This window comes from Pteropus alecto, unplaced genomic scaffold, assembly GCF_000325575.1.
Source record: "Pteropus alecto unplaced genomic scaffold, ASM32557v1 scaffold21, whole genome shotgun sequence".
NCBI lineage: Eukaryota > Metazoa > Chordata > Mammalia > Chiroptera > Pteropodidae > Pteropus > Pteropus alecto.
The window spans coordinates 7,953,705-7,968,931 of NW_006436282.1; the positions used below are offsets into that span (position 1 = coordinate 7,953,705).

A 15,227-nucleotide genomic window follows, 5' to 3' on the forward strand; every position below is an offset into this window, starting at 1 on the left:
TGTGCTGTCATGTCTTATTTTTAACTTTAAAGAAAATTTTTCTAGTGTTTGAGAAATGAGTATTGTTCTGGCTTTCAATTTGATGTCTCTATGTCTATCTATCTATATAAAAATTGTTCTACATCAGTTCTTCCATTAGGACACTATTTCAGCCTCTTCTAGCAGAATACTGGCCCTGTGCAATTTCAATCTGTGAATTAAAGTCTTCCTTAATTTCAGGAAAGTCTTTTATATATCTTTGTGTTTTTGCTTTGTCTGTTCTAATTTTTCTGGTCCTATCTTCAGTAATATCAGAATTTCATATAGCAATCTCCTTTGTTTCCATATCCATCATCCTTTTTAAAAACTACAGTTTACCTGTTTTCAAATTGTTCTCTATATTGTTGACTCTTCTTATCACAGAATAGTTTCTCACTTGTTGTTTATTCTAATGAGAATTTTATTTCTTTCCTTGTTTTGTAATTCTCCTTCATGTCTTTTGTGAGCTCTACCAAATTACTTTTAAGCTCATTCAACTCTTCTTTGAATACTGGAAATTCTTTGTTTTTGGTTCATAAAAATCCATACTTCCTTTACTATCTTTAGTTTCTTGGAGAATTCTTTGCCCGTACTTTCATACCAACACTTAGCTGAAACTCAATGGTTCACAGGGAAGCCCACTGTGTAGATGGTGTGTGTGTAGTGATTTAGAATTCACTTCCATTGCTCATCAAAACTTTAATCCCTCAGCCCATCAAACTGATAGTCTTTTACTGACAGCAATAGTGAGTTTCCTAGTTCAGTCCTGCCAATTATGCCTTTCTGTTTCCAAACAGAAATCAAAGATGCTTCAGCAGCCTTTCCATTAACATAGACCAAGCCATACTAAGGTAATGTCATTGGGTCGGTCCCTCAGAAAATTCAGGCTACTCAGAGATTTTGAGTTCAAGAAAGCTGCAAAGACATAATGCCGCTCTCAGTTTCCCCTCTCAGTTACATCCGATTTTACTACATTCCCCCAAGTGTTCTCTGTCAATTGTGGTTTGGGGTTGTGACTGTTTTCTATTATCCTAAAAGAATGGACTTTTATTTGGGTTTTTCATTCTTATTAATTTCAGTCTTAGAAAACAGAAAGCAGGGCAAATCTATCTTCTTTAACTTGGAAGTTCTATCAGTTTCTGCTAAAATTATTTTTGTTTGCCTATAAACTACGTCCCCAATATTCTTAGGTTTAATTAGCTAAATTCGTTCAGTTATTGTAATAAGATTTTTTAGCCTTATTAAATGATTTTTTATCCTCTTACATTATAAAATTATTTCTGAATTTGATATAATATGGAACACTTTACATTTAATCACCAAGTCCATGATCTGTGGCCCTGTGCTTTGATGCTGTTATCTATATACTCTTCATTTTATTAGCTTCACTGATATGGTATAATGTTTGAGCAAAATTTAAGTCAAACTACCTAATTTTTGTCTTTTCTTTACTAAGACTTAAACTTTCCTAATTATATTTATTCATCTATATTCTTATACATAATTCTTACATAAGATAAATATTAAGAAACTTATTTAACATAATGTTTAATCTATGCCCTAATAAGTTATAATATACATGCAACTATCATTTCATTAGCATAGTTAGATATAGTATTTTTAATAGAATATAAGTACCTGACAAATAATCCACAGTTTTTTAAAAATATATTTGCTTATTTAAAGCAACCAAATGGATATATTACACTCTATGCAGGGGTAGGTACTATCCTAATTACACTTTTAATTGAGTAGTCAACATTAAATTAAATGTCTACAATATGTTAACCAGTGATGGTAGGAGACAACTCGACTTGCCTTGGAGGCTCATTCAATTACTTGGTGGGAGCCAAGTAACTAATGTAAATGTAATACTTCAAGAAAAGAGATTGAGAAATGAGCAGAATCAGGATAGTCAGAAAAGAATAAAACAGATTGAATTGAAAACACACATGACATGATGCAGAATCAGAGGCGAACACACACATACATAAATACAGTTAAGGAGTTGTAAGGAACCTGGAGAATGAAGGCAGGATAATAGCAGCTATTAGCAAGACTAGAAAGTAAACTAATGACACCAGAATGGACAAAGAGCAAATTACCATATGGCTGAGAGAAAAATATAACTGTGTGAGTCCAAAGAGGGCAGGGAGTAGCAAATATCTTAAAGACAGTGACCAGAACAATGGTATACTGAGAGAAATTATTGACTTAGACAGGTAAGTCAGTTGATCGTTTACTCATTTATTTAATTTATATTCTGCACTAAAAAGATTTTTAATAAGCTTTCAAAATCTGTAGATAGCAAAATCACTACACAAGAATGAATGAAGAAAAATAACAAGGGTGAGAAAAAGATGTGGCCAGTAGGGTATGTTAGTAAACAACATGCAGTTCTATTTACATTCCCAACAGCCAAAGTAAACAAGAAAATGTGATCTGTTACAAGATTTCCAGGGGCCATAAGGAAACCTCCAGCTGCTCACTAGAAGCAAGGGTTGAGATTTCAGTAAAATATATCTTATGTGCTTTTAATTAAGAGAACAGACGTGTGATGAAGTAGATGACATTTTCAATGTCATTTCTACAATATATATGATATAAAATTCTGAGTGATGTTATCATAATTTCTTAGTTCCATCCAAATCATAACTGCATAAATATTTCAGAAAAAGCAATTATGCAAATGATCCACAGAAACCACTCCCAGATGGTCTGGCTTATCCAAGAGCAAAATTTAGAATATCCAGAGAATATGACACCCTTTAGATAATCCTCAATAAATAAGCCTCAATAAATAATTTCACAACAAATAAACCATGCATGAGAGTCTTTCATAACAGTCATTATTTACTCAGAGATAACTTGACCAATAATTTCTGCCTAGAAAATATAGCCAATTAATTACATAATTCCTAAAGTAGGCAACTCATGATTAAATATTATCTACTCACCTTAATTTCTGCTGGTCCCCCTTTCATGTCTGGGGAGAGTTATTCTATTTTATAAAATGTAAAAGAGAATTATTTTTAGGTATAGCTCCCTGGGTAGTTGTTTAGATTTTGTTTACAGGGTAATTTTGAAATGCTATAAACATGGAGAGATTACAAGTATGTCTTATTTTTAGTAAAGTGAGTATTTAAATTCAAAAATCCCAGAACTCCAGCTTCAAAGTTTTTTTTCCCATTACAGTTAGAGACAGCACTGTTGACCTAAAGAAGCAGTACCATCTCACAAGGAATCGCTCATGCTCTAGATTTTGACAGGAAAATTGAATTTAACTCTAGTACTATAATTCCTAAACATGAGCAAATAGAAATAATGCCAGGAAACCCACAAAGTTTAAATGCCTTAAAGTAGAAAATGTTACACTTGGGAGTAGCACATACTAGGCTGTGAGCATATGAATTCCAGTGTTTAGTACAACACGTCTGAAGTATTCTCTAGCCCATGGTGTTGACAGAGACATGTAATATAAAATGTTACCTCACATCAGCAGCTTTCCCCGTCTTGTTCATACAGGTAACCTCTCTGGTCTGATATCCAATCTGGATGTCCCAATATTTGTTCTCTTGTCGATTCTGTCTGTTTCTATTTCTCTTCTTCTTAATAAGTTCATGGGCCTCTGGATCCTTCACCCCTTTTCCTCGGTCCTTATCCCGTTCTTTATTCCTCCCTCGTCTCCTTGCTTGTCTTACTTGTCTTAAGTGGGGCATCGAGCATGTGCTCCAGGGCCCCACATGCAGGCTATACATGCTCTCTTCGGCTTCACATGGACTGGACTGGCACACTTGAAACTCTGTCAGGTTTGGACAGCCAGAGCCTCCAAACTGTGGGGGGGCCACTACGTGCCGGGTCCGGTGCTGGAGTCCGCTGCCACAAGTCTTGGAGCACTCTGACCAGGCAGAAAACTCAGACACAATGCAATCCTGTTGGCAGGGAATGAGGCAGGCCTGCTCCAGGAGAGGCTTGGGCTCAAAGTACTCACAAATGATATCCTCCGCAGGAATATCTTTCTCTTTCTGGATGCACGTTATTTCTCTCACTTGAATGCCTTCTTCCCCCTTAATGCACTCAAGGGGTTTCTCCAGGCTTTTTGAAATCACGGGCTGACATTGATTCCATGGTCCCAGTCTCCAGTCGTACAACTCTTTGTGCCAGTCACAAACTTTGAAACAATTTTGCTGGTTATTGGGTCTCTCGGCCTGCTTACAGTTTGTATGTAATGTTGTCCATCCTTCCACATGAGCACACCACACAGCTCGGGTCTGAATACCTCCTGGGCCACATTCATCTCCCATGCATCGGCCCCATGGACCTAAAAGCGACACAAGAGTTAACAGTGCTACTAGAAGAAAACTACAAGTCACTTTACATTCCAGAAAGACACTTCAAGATCTAGTACATTAACTTCCCTGAAGTGTTATAAAGTAGGTCTCTGTACATGACAGTTGGAAAGTAATGATCTGCACTCAGTAATACAAAAAAGGGAACTGTGTCACTGAGTCTATATAAGGTAACTGCTGGGACAATTTCACTCTGGGTCCTTTTGGGATTATTAAAAGCTTGCTTTTATTCATTTCCTTAATTTTAGGTTGTTAGAGAATTCATGCTCATGAAGGACAACAGAAATTAGACACAATGAAAACCCATTACTCCTACCTCATAGCCATCAAACCCATTTCAATAACTGGCCAAGAAAATGGACACATGTAAAGAATTTGGTCTCCTGCAGGCTGTTCTTTTCCTCAGCAATTGACTTTTGTAGAACATGCTCTCTTCTGCCTCATTTTCTATTGCTATACGGTCTGACTGTAAGAGTACAATAATTGTATATGTGTGTGCTGATAGAAGTGTTTACTTTCTGATAACCAAAGCTGGAAAGTAATCACATTCTGCCTTTAAATTTACATCCCCGCCCCCCCGGCCGAACTCATTTTTCTCATATCCCCAGTAAAGTATGAAAATGGATAAGATAATTTAAATTTAACTAAAAGACTTTTACAATTTTCTGAATATTGAAGGGTTATTTGAAGTTTTACCAACTTATTCATTTCCTAGACATGACTATTTGGTATTATAGAGCTGGGATACTTAAGTGAGTGGCTTTAGTATGAAATGTGGGCCTTTTACTTTCAAATCCTTCTTAGCATAGAATGAAACCTTCTTATACTTTAATATATTATTTCTTTTAATGTAGATAATAGAATTTTCAGTGCTTTAACAAATCTCAATTTGTTAAATTGAGAATTATATTATTTTGGAATTAAAAAAACAGAATACTTATATAATTACATGATTTTCAAAATGTGGTCCATGGAATTTGAGACATTATTTGATGTAGCCTAGAATTATATTCATTACATTGTGTGGGAAGGTGAGGGCCAGCATTTAGGGTTGGGCTCTAGTGTTCCCCAACCCCACCCCATTGCCCTCATCTTTCATTGCTGCTTCTGTAAGAAAAGTTCCATTATTATATCTATTTCATACATGTTGAGACTATGCATAAGATTTTGTCTGACAAGAGGCTTCTGCTGCTGAAAAGTAAAAGCCACTAAACCAGGCCAACAAATTCACTTTATGGGTGAGAAAAACAGATAACAAAAAGGGGAAGTGATTTGTCAAGTTCATGTCTTGAATGAATAACAAAACCATCCTGAATTTCAGATTCCAGTTTTGACTTTTAATTTTATGATTTATCCTAGATACTAGAGCTTGAGACTTAGATACTCCCATACAGAATGATTAAACTACAAAGAACAAAATATGAAGAATGTGCTTATATTTAATTTAAACATTTAATTTTGTTTAATTAGGAAGATGTTTACAATTTGATGTTAACATCGTTACAAATGGAATAATGGAGTTGTAAATAGAAAAGAGATTGAGAATATTTTGCTAACTAATCACTACTGCATGAAAATATTTGGCATACCCATATCATTACCATATGAAGTTTATATGTGAAGAGTTACAAGGGAGTTAAAATACATTTAGGAAAACAGTTTTCCCAGAGTGCTGATGTCAAAATTTTATAAGCTAAGAAAGTTGATAAGTTTGTTACATGTGTCTACGTGAAATACCTGATAATATTTTAATCTTATTCTTAATTTGTCAAAGGAAAATGTACATTCATAAATCTATTGATACTTTCTTATAGATTTTGTAAATATTCAGTTTGGGAATCATAGAACCTAGGACTCTTCTCAGTAAGGGAACATAGTAATATGTATAAAATTTTAGAATTAATTTCACACACATTTTTGGTATTTATTCCTTTTTCCCACTGTGCCTGAACAAAACAGTAATTCTCATTTCCCACCCTAAGCACAATATATAAATAAATGTTTATTGTGGACCATCAAGTTAGGAGTAAGCTATATAACATTGCATCTAAATTTCAAAATATAAGTATCTTGCATGAACTCGGAGTCTAAATCCTAGACATAATTCAGGAGAACTTATTATTTTGTTGTTTTCCAACCTTTGCTATTAACAATAAAGTTAGACTGATGAGTCAGACTAGGACTATTAAAAAGTTAGTCTTTTCTCTTCAAAGTAAAAACAAACATACAGAAAATTATAAAATTGGCACTTAAAAATAGTTAATTGTATTTTTTGGTACATTGTATTATTATTAATGGGTGGAGTTTAATTGATTAAATTAATATTTTATTACATAAATCTGGATATACACAATGCGAATTGACTTCAAGTCTGCATGTTATTGCTAAATAAGGAAAATGCACAAAAACAAAACCCCCAAAACTATGAACCAGAACTATACAATACTAGCTAGCTATTAAATTTGAAAATTATTCTAGTTGAGAACCAGTAATGATATTACACTTTTAAAAACCAACTTAGCAAAAACTCCAGCCTTATTTTTAAGTTTATTCAAAAATAAAAGTGAATGATGATTACTTTGAAAATGACTCATGGTTTGCTGACAGCAAATTAGGGAGAGTTCTGTTCTTACTCTCAGAACAGCCTGCATGTTTTTCACATCATGCTTATCACAATTTCAATTAGTTTACTGAATAACTGTTTGCCAAATATCTGTTTATGGCCCCTTCAGGACACAACTTTGCCTATCTTCTGCAATATTTGGTTTGATCATATCTTTTAATTTTCAATGAACTTCCTCAATCATTTTGTTCAGAAAATTTTAGTTTGTAGCTCTTAATATCTAAGACATTACATTGTTGATGTCAATGTCGACAGAAAGGAATTGAGTTCAAGAAAACTCCTATACTATTTTATATACACTAATAGTGAGCAAGCATTTCTAAAATTTACTTAGATAACTAGGAAAAGTATACATTCTAAATAAGAATACAATTCAAATTCCTTTTCAAAAATATTATCATAGATTCCTATTAACCAGCTATCCACAGACAGCACTGTTGGGTTTATTTTATTCCCAGTATATTTACATTGAGAACACGAAGATTGGATTTCCTGAGAAAATTCTATGGAGAGCTATAAAAATACTGACTAGGCTAAGGAAAGATAAAATGTATGAGGCACTAGTCAAAGTAGAGGCAGAAAAATAATCACAAGTGAACATAAAGAAAACTCATTCACTTTGCAAGCTTTCACTGCTGTCTTATCTTTTCATTGCACCTTAGGTATTATACATGTGTCCAATTAACAGACCTCTTGAAAAATCAGATCTTTACTGCGATACACCCGATGAAGGGTTGTCTACTTCTTTCCTCCAAGCAGTCTTAAAATAATCACACATTGAACAGAAAGGAGACCATATCTAAAATTGCTCTTGACAGCTAAGAATTGTTAGCCCAATTAGCCACCATGTTTCAAGCAGTATAAATGTTTCAAAGGGCAATTTTGAAAGCATAATATGCAAACTCTATCAAGGAAAACATGAAGTCCTCTCCCAAGTACAATATGTGACCGTGATATTGAACTCATATGCCTACATAAATGTTAAAGTGTAGCCCCACATCTTATATTATCAAGAGTGAGAAGTTGTGATGTTGGCAAGGTGGCATATGAGTGTGCATGCAAGTGTGTGTGTGTGTGTGTGTGTGTGTGTGTGTCTGTGTGTGTGTAGATGTTTCCATTTTAACACTGACAGAAAGAATTTCCATTGGTTTGAAACTCGCTTCATGTATTGTTCTTGTTCATGATTACATGAAGGGAACTTGGAATCTAATTGTGCAAAACAAAGCTTTCTACCTAAGGCCTTGGATAATATCCCTTTATGAATAAAAATGCATTCCTGAATACAGATTTGCAGGATTGTGTTTATTCAATATCATGCAAAACTCTTTTAGGATGTACGTCAATAAATATATGTAGAACACTTAGCTTGACAGATTTTATGTAAATCAAGAAAGAAATACTGGATGTCTTATTCTACTAAAAAGAAGTTAAAGCAACTGCTGACACGTCCAAAATATTTATGTAATTGATAAGCTCACAACAGAAATATTTTCACTTAGAGTTGATGCAAGATCATGTAAAATTGTTACAATGATTTTAAATAAGAACTACTTGGCTTAGTTTTCCACAAGCTAATGTTTTAAATATAATTCTTAACTACCTTTCCACAAATGTTGATTAAAAATGATTTTCTTTATTCCTGTTAAAGAGGGTTTTATAACATGTCGTTTAAAACTCTTTATTTCAGTCTACGAAAGACAGTCTTTTAAATTTAAAATTAGTATTTTGACCAACCATATTCAACAATGACTTCTCTAAGACTTTTCTTATATGCCAAGGTCACAAGAACAATATAAGCTTGAGTCTATAAAAGGCCACATTACTGACAGGTGGCTAGCAACTGTTCCAAAGGGCCTTATAAAAGATAAACACTATAAAAGAAGCATGAGAAAATTATGCAAACTACTTTCTGTCCTTGTTTGCTATAAAACTCTCAAATGATCCAGTTTCTTGTTAGATTACACATGATTGCATTCTTCAGATGATAAGATAGTGTATCTTCTCTCCTGGATTTATTTAGGTAACAGCATGTTCTAGTTTTCTGAGATCAAGGAGTGCACAAACAGTTCAGTAACATACTAAATTCTGTCTCTTGATTGCTACACAGGATCCTATTTTAAAATTCACAATTAATAGAACTTTTAAAAATTTTATTTGTTTTTACTCAAGCAAATCAGTGTAGAAAAATTAGAGATTACTGCTAATAAAGAGGAAAGAAAATTTCTCAGAAATCTCATAAACTAGATGTAAGCAGTCTTTATATTTTGCTGTCATTCTCTTACTAGGCAATTAAAATACATATTTATGTAAATTTGGGATTGGGCTATAAATTGTTTTATAATCTGCTTTTTTACTTCACAATATGCAATTAAATATTTCCATTTCAATAGATGTGGGCGTGGGGTGGCTTAAATACACACACACACACACACACACACACACACACACACACACACAAAGACCAAACCTACTAGACAGTTACTTAATCTCATTTGTTCTTCATATTTATACACTTATATCTATATTATGTTAGCATAGTTTGTTATATCAGTTTACCATGATTTATCTAATTAAAATTCTATTTGTGAAAATTTAGGTCTTTTTTATAATTTACATTATAAAGTATGCCTCAGTGAAAAACCATGGTATATTGGTCAAGTAGTTTAGTCAAATATTTTGCAAATTTTCGAGCTTTTGATATAGGTAGTATTACAAAAATGCTCACCTAAATGTACCAGTTTGCCTTTCCACTAGCATTTTATTGGTATAAATTTTTTCCTCATATCCACAAATTTTATGTACTTATTTCGTCAGAGGTTCCATCCTTTGACTATTTTGACTGTGAAGATAGTCTTAATTCCTTTAAATTCAATACTTTGTGTACTAAGGTCTCCAGAAAAACTGCAAAGCTTCTAGAGAATTCATAATATTCTTTTTTTCAGCACTGAAACATAATTTGGCCTATTTTGTACTCATTTGGTCATTAATAAGGATTTTTGCTGTGGACAGAAGCAAACATGTGTACTTAAATATTTGTTTTGACATAATCCCATAGATTATTTGAATGCCTGGCATACTGTGCCATTCAATGTCAACAAATTAATTATAAATATTCTCTCTGTTGGGATACCCCTTTGTACAGCAAAAAATAATGTTGAATATTTATTGACCTAAAATAGTTTTAAATTTCTTTTTAAAGAAAAATCAAAGGGGGACTCATAGGTTTTTGATTTGAGTTTTAATTTAATTTTATTTAATTTTAATTTAAAATAGAATTCTCAACTGGCAAATCACTTTGGTGGATAAGGAAGATCACTGTGAAGTCAAGCTGAGCTTTCATCTTCAATAAGTAATTAAACTTTAAAAGAAATTATATTAAGAACATCAAATTAAATGTACAAAATTAGGACAAGCTCTTTAAATCTGATGAGACAATGAATGAGGAATCAGCAACTATGAGAGCTGATTTTACAGTTGCCAGATATAGTAACCTTTTTTCAGGCCCTATCATGTTTGATATCTCTTAAGAAAATTACTTAACCTCTTTGGATCCTGGTTTCCCCCATTTGTAAAATATAATGTAAAACATATCATTAACTTCCATCGTCTTAAATACTACCTGAACCATGAGCTAAGTATCAATATTATGAGGTGGGGGCAGGGTACGAAAAATTAGTTTCCTTCCACCTTCTAAGTTATTTAATTCGGGCTAATGATCACATTAACATGAGACATTAACAGTGGAAAATGTCCCAAATTTATTACAGATGTACATTTGAAGGTGCTATAAGATATGAGACCAAAGACTCATTGGGGGAGAGAGAGAGAGAGAGACAGAGAGAGAGAGAAAAAATTTTAAGGTGCTATGAGATATGAGACCAAAGACGCATTGGGGGGGAGAGAGAGAGAGAGAGAGAGAGAGAGAGAGAGAGAGAGAGAGATGCTTTTTCTTTTCCCCTAAAGGCGAGTAATTATCTGCTGCAGATAGCATGGCCTTGCTTCTAAACCCTAGGTATCTATGCTGCAACTCTCCTATTAGGGCTAGGCAGAGATTCCACGTAGCCATTTTATCTACCAGAATCTGTCTAATAACATCAGATTTTCTGGGCCGATATGACCTGAGTAGCTTAGCAGCTTGCACCACAGCCTGGACCTGCTGCGAGGTCTCTACTATAGGATCCATTCATAACTTGTGGTCTTACAAATCAACCAATAAATAAACTGAGGCAATATTCCCAAGTGTGATAGATGCTGCTTTCAAAATGCAAAAAGCCTCCAAGAAGTCCCCAGTGGTCCTTGATTCTTGGTATTTATTCCTTTCTACAGTTCCCTCTTATACTGAATAGAGTTGACCTGTGAAACCACTAGAATATTGTAGAAATATTGGTGTATAACATATAAGTCTAGGTCAAAAAGATATCATACCTTCTGACTTGCCTTGGTTAATTCTTCTGGAAGAAACTAGCTGTGATGGCATAAGGACACTCAAGCAGCGTTTTGAAAAGTTACTGGGACCTTTTGCCAATGGCCATGTGAGTGACCCATGATCTCCTAGAAGCAGATCCTTCAAGCTTTTAGATGACTACAGGCATGGCCAATGTCTTGACCATAACTTCATAAGACACCCTGAGTCAGAGCTACCCAGCTAAACTGTTTCCAAATTTCTGACACAAGAAAATGTGAGATAATAAACATTTCTTGGTTATAATTTGCTAATTTTTTAGGCAATTTGTTTTGCGGCAATAGATACCTACCAGAGAGGATGGTATATACAATATGCTGGCATAACCGAAAGTCTAAAATATGGGAGTGGCATACGTGAACTGCACAGTAGGCAGAAGATAGAAGGACAATGAGAGAAGTGTTAGTAGAAGCCAAAGGTGTTTTGAAAAGACTTGGAAGAAGCCTAATGATGGCTGCCAGTAAGGACTTAAAAAGTGAGAATTTTACAGGAAACTTGAGGAGAGGAGATTCTTGTTATACCATGGCAGAAAGTTTAGCAATACTGTCACCTACAGTAATGCATAAAATAGAAAATACACCTGATGAACTGAGTGACTTAACTAAGATCTGGTCAAAGCATTGAGGGTGTCACCTGGCTTTTCTTATTAGGTTATTTCAAGTATTTGCCACTTCTTATTCACCAAATCCAACTAGCATGTCATGATTACAGGGGCCCATTGTGATGTTCTGAGGCAACTAAGGTCGCCACCAACTATATTTTGACAAAAGGCAGAAGTGTTCGTTTGGCCCCAGGGTAAGGGAGTGAATGTCTGCTGAGACTTCTCTAGTAAAATGGGAATTTTACTAATGGGAATTGAGAAAAATACATTTGCTAGAATAGTATCAAGTGCCAAACACTGTGCTAATTTGTTCTAGTTGAGATACCACCTCTTTCATAACAGCTGCAATTGAACTTAACATTTGGGTTGGGTAAGTTTTTGAAAAGCAGCCTAATGTCATCTTCCACGATCCATTCATTTTGTTTTACTTTTTTTCAGGGACAATACCTGAATGTCATACTGCATCTTTCGAATGTTTGAAGTGACACTAATTTTGGAATTCCTTGGAGGATGTTATGCTAGATGATAACACAGAATGCTTCACTTCCTATTTACAATTCATCTCAACCTATCAAAAAGTCGGAGTCTTAGTAACTCTTGGTAGTAAGCTACTGTATGTCAGCCTGGTGGATGAGAAAGCAAAGCATTTATCCACTTGACCCCAATCTCCATTGGTCGAGAGTAGTCCCATGATCATTAACATTAACTCCCTAACAATTTCAAGTGTGCGTGAGCGAGTGCTGATTGGGTTTCTATAGGTGTCTTGCACTACAATGTCAGAGAAGCTCTGGGAAAGTAAGCTGCTCAGTCTGTGGTTAAGTTGCAGTCAGTGGCAACTGTGTGAATCTGGTTAAACCTATGCAAAACTGAAAGTCACAGGAGTGACTGGAGGTGAAGGAGGAGGCAAGATAATTTGAAATGACATATATGTGTCATCATATGTCTAGCAAATGGTGAAGCTTTTTGTTTTTATTTCTTTTTCTTCTAAAAATGCCAAACCAAAGGCATCTATTTCTTTTTATGAATAATATGTCTTCAGAACAAAATTGCTAAAGCTGAAGATGTCTCCATTTTTCACACATTTATTTATTCATTCAACATATATTTAGTAGGAGCCTATAGTGTGGTGGGTGCTGTAATAGGCAATCAAAATAGATATGCGTTAAGATAAGAAAGCACTACAAAAGGTGAAAATAACCCAAATATCCATCAATGAATGGATGGAAAAACAAAGTGTGGTATATATATATATAATTAAATATTATTCAGTCTTTTAAAAAATGAAATTCTGATACATGTTACAACATGGATGAGCCTTGTAAACTTATGCTGAGATAAGCTAGACATAAAAGAAAAATTACTGTATGATTCCCTAACCCCCTCCGCCACTTTTGAGGTACTTAGAAAGGCCAATGTCATAGAAACAGAAGGTAAAATGTTATCAGGGGCTGAGGGGAGAAGGGAATAGGAAACTATTGTTTGATGAGTACAGAGTTTCAGTTTGGGATGATGAAAAAGTTCTGGAGATGGATACTGGTGATGGCTGCACAACAACGTGAATGACTTAGTACCACTGAACTATTCACTTGAAAATGGTAAAATGGCAATTTTATGTGATGTATATTTTACTACAATAAAAAATATAGATCTGATAGAATTTTCCTTGTCTTATTGAACAGTAAAAAAAAAAAGGGTGGCTCAGAGATGCCACCATTATCATCTTAGGTCTAGTACTTAGCATATTAAATAGGTAGTTATCATTAGAAACAATATATTCTATATTCTTCTGATGATGATGTTACACCGTTAACTGCATACGTCAATACACTTTTAGCCAATAATTTGAGATTGTGCATACGATCTTCATGAAATGAAAAAAAAAATGAAGTGGAAGTAATGACCTTTTGACACTCATGCTGTTTTCATACATATCTAGAGACATACATTATTCTATGATTCTTTAGGACTTTTTTAGCCATACTCTGGTTAACTAAAATATATATATATATATATGTGTAGAAAAATTTTTTTTATAAAGTTCATTTTCAGGTATAGAGTACATTTTAGTATTCCCCTACATACAGAAACCACTCCTGTAAAGCAGGACCCAAGTATATTTTTCACCTAATATTCCTTATTTCCGCCACTGGGGCAGGACTGGCTTCATTACAAGTAATTATTAAGGATAATAACAAATTCAGTGTTTATCTTCTTACTTAAAGAGACTACTGCTATACGGTCAGGAAGCTGTGAGGTACGACGTCTTTATAAGAGACTACAAAACCTTCCTTCATGGTCACCCTAATCAAAGACCATACTCATTGCTGTATATTTTTATAATCTTTATGTAATTTCTATACCACCAAATGCTGTAATTATAAAGTTAGAAAAGTAAGCAATTCAAATACCTGAACAGTAAATTTCCAACACACTAATTGGTATGCATATAAATGTAAATATAAAGTATACATAAATATACTTTTAAATACAAATGACTTTTGCCACCAAAATACTTCACCTGAAGCCAAAGAAATCCTTCCAAACTCCATGTGTTCAAAAAACTTCAGTGTATGGTTTAGGTTAGTAATATGTAATATTAATGACTTGGAAATGTCTGTTAGAGCTTAGATTGCTATATCCATAATAGATAAAAGTCAAGTTTGAAAAAAGTAAGTTTGTAAAGTTAAACATGAGCTCACCATTATAAGATGCTAGAAAAAATCAATAGATAATTAGTAAAAGATTTAAATATAATGTTTCAATTTTTCAAAAGTCAATTTAGAAATATCTTAATTTTTCAGTAGTATCTTCCCAAATTTGATGATAAAATGTAACCCATAATCGTTCACAGAGTTCTTAAGAATTAGATTATTTGATCATCATTTTTCATATAATAATTTTAGTTTGGGAAATACAGCATATTAGAGAAAGTACTAAATTAAGTTATAAAATGCAAAGCCATAACTGGGTTTGATCAGTGTTGGGTATTTCTAATTCTGATGAAAAGATATGTTCTCCATTAATAAAATCAGATAATTAGTTTTATCTTCAAAGAAATGGCACAAATAAAGCAGTGTTGAAGATGCATACAATTCTGTTAATTGTTCTTAAATAATTGTGGATATTATATCTTAAACTAGGAAAAATTTCTTTTAGCCTGAAATATTAAGATAT

At 33.8% G+C, this 15,227-nt stretch overlaps 1 protein-coding gene across 1 annotated transcript in view; it reads right to left on the reverse strand.

Moving 5' to 3' along the window:
- THSD7A (thrombospondin type 1 domain containing 7A) overlaps nucleotides 1-15,227 on the reverse strand; it is a 353,421-nt gene that overhangs the window by 206,140 nt on the left and 132,054 nt on the right. Inside the window, 1 exon segment of the mRNA XM_015589436.1 lies at nucleotides 3,508-4,339. Within this exon segment, the coding sequence (XP_015444922.1) occupies nucleotides 3,508-4,339 (832 nt within the window).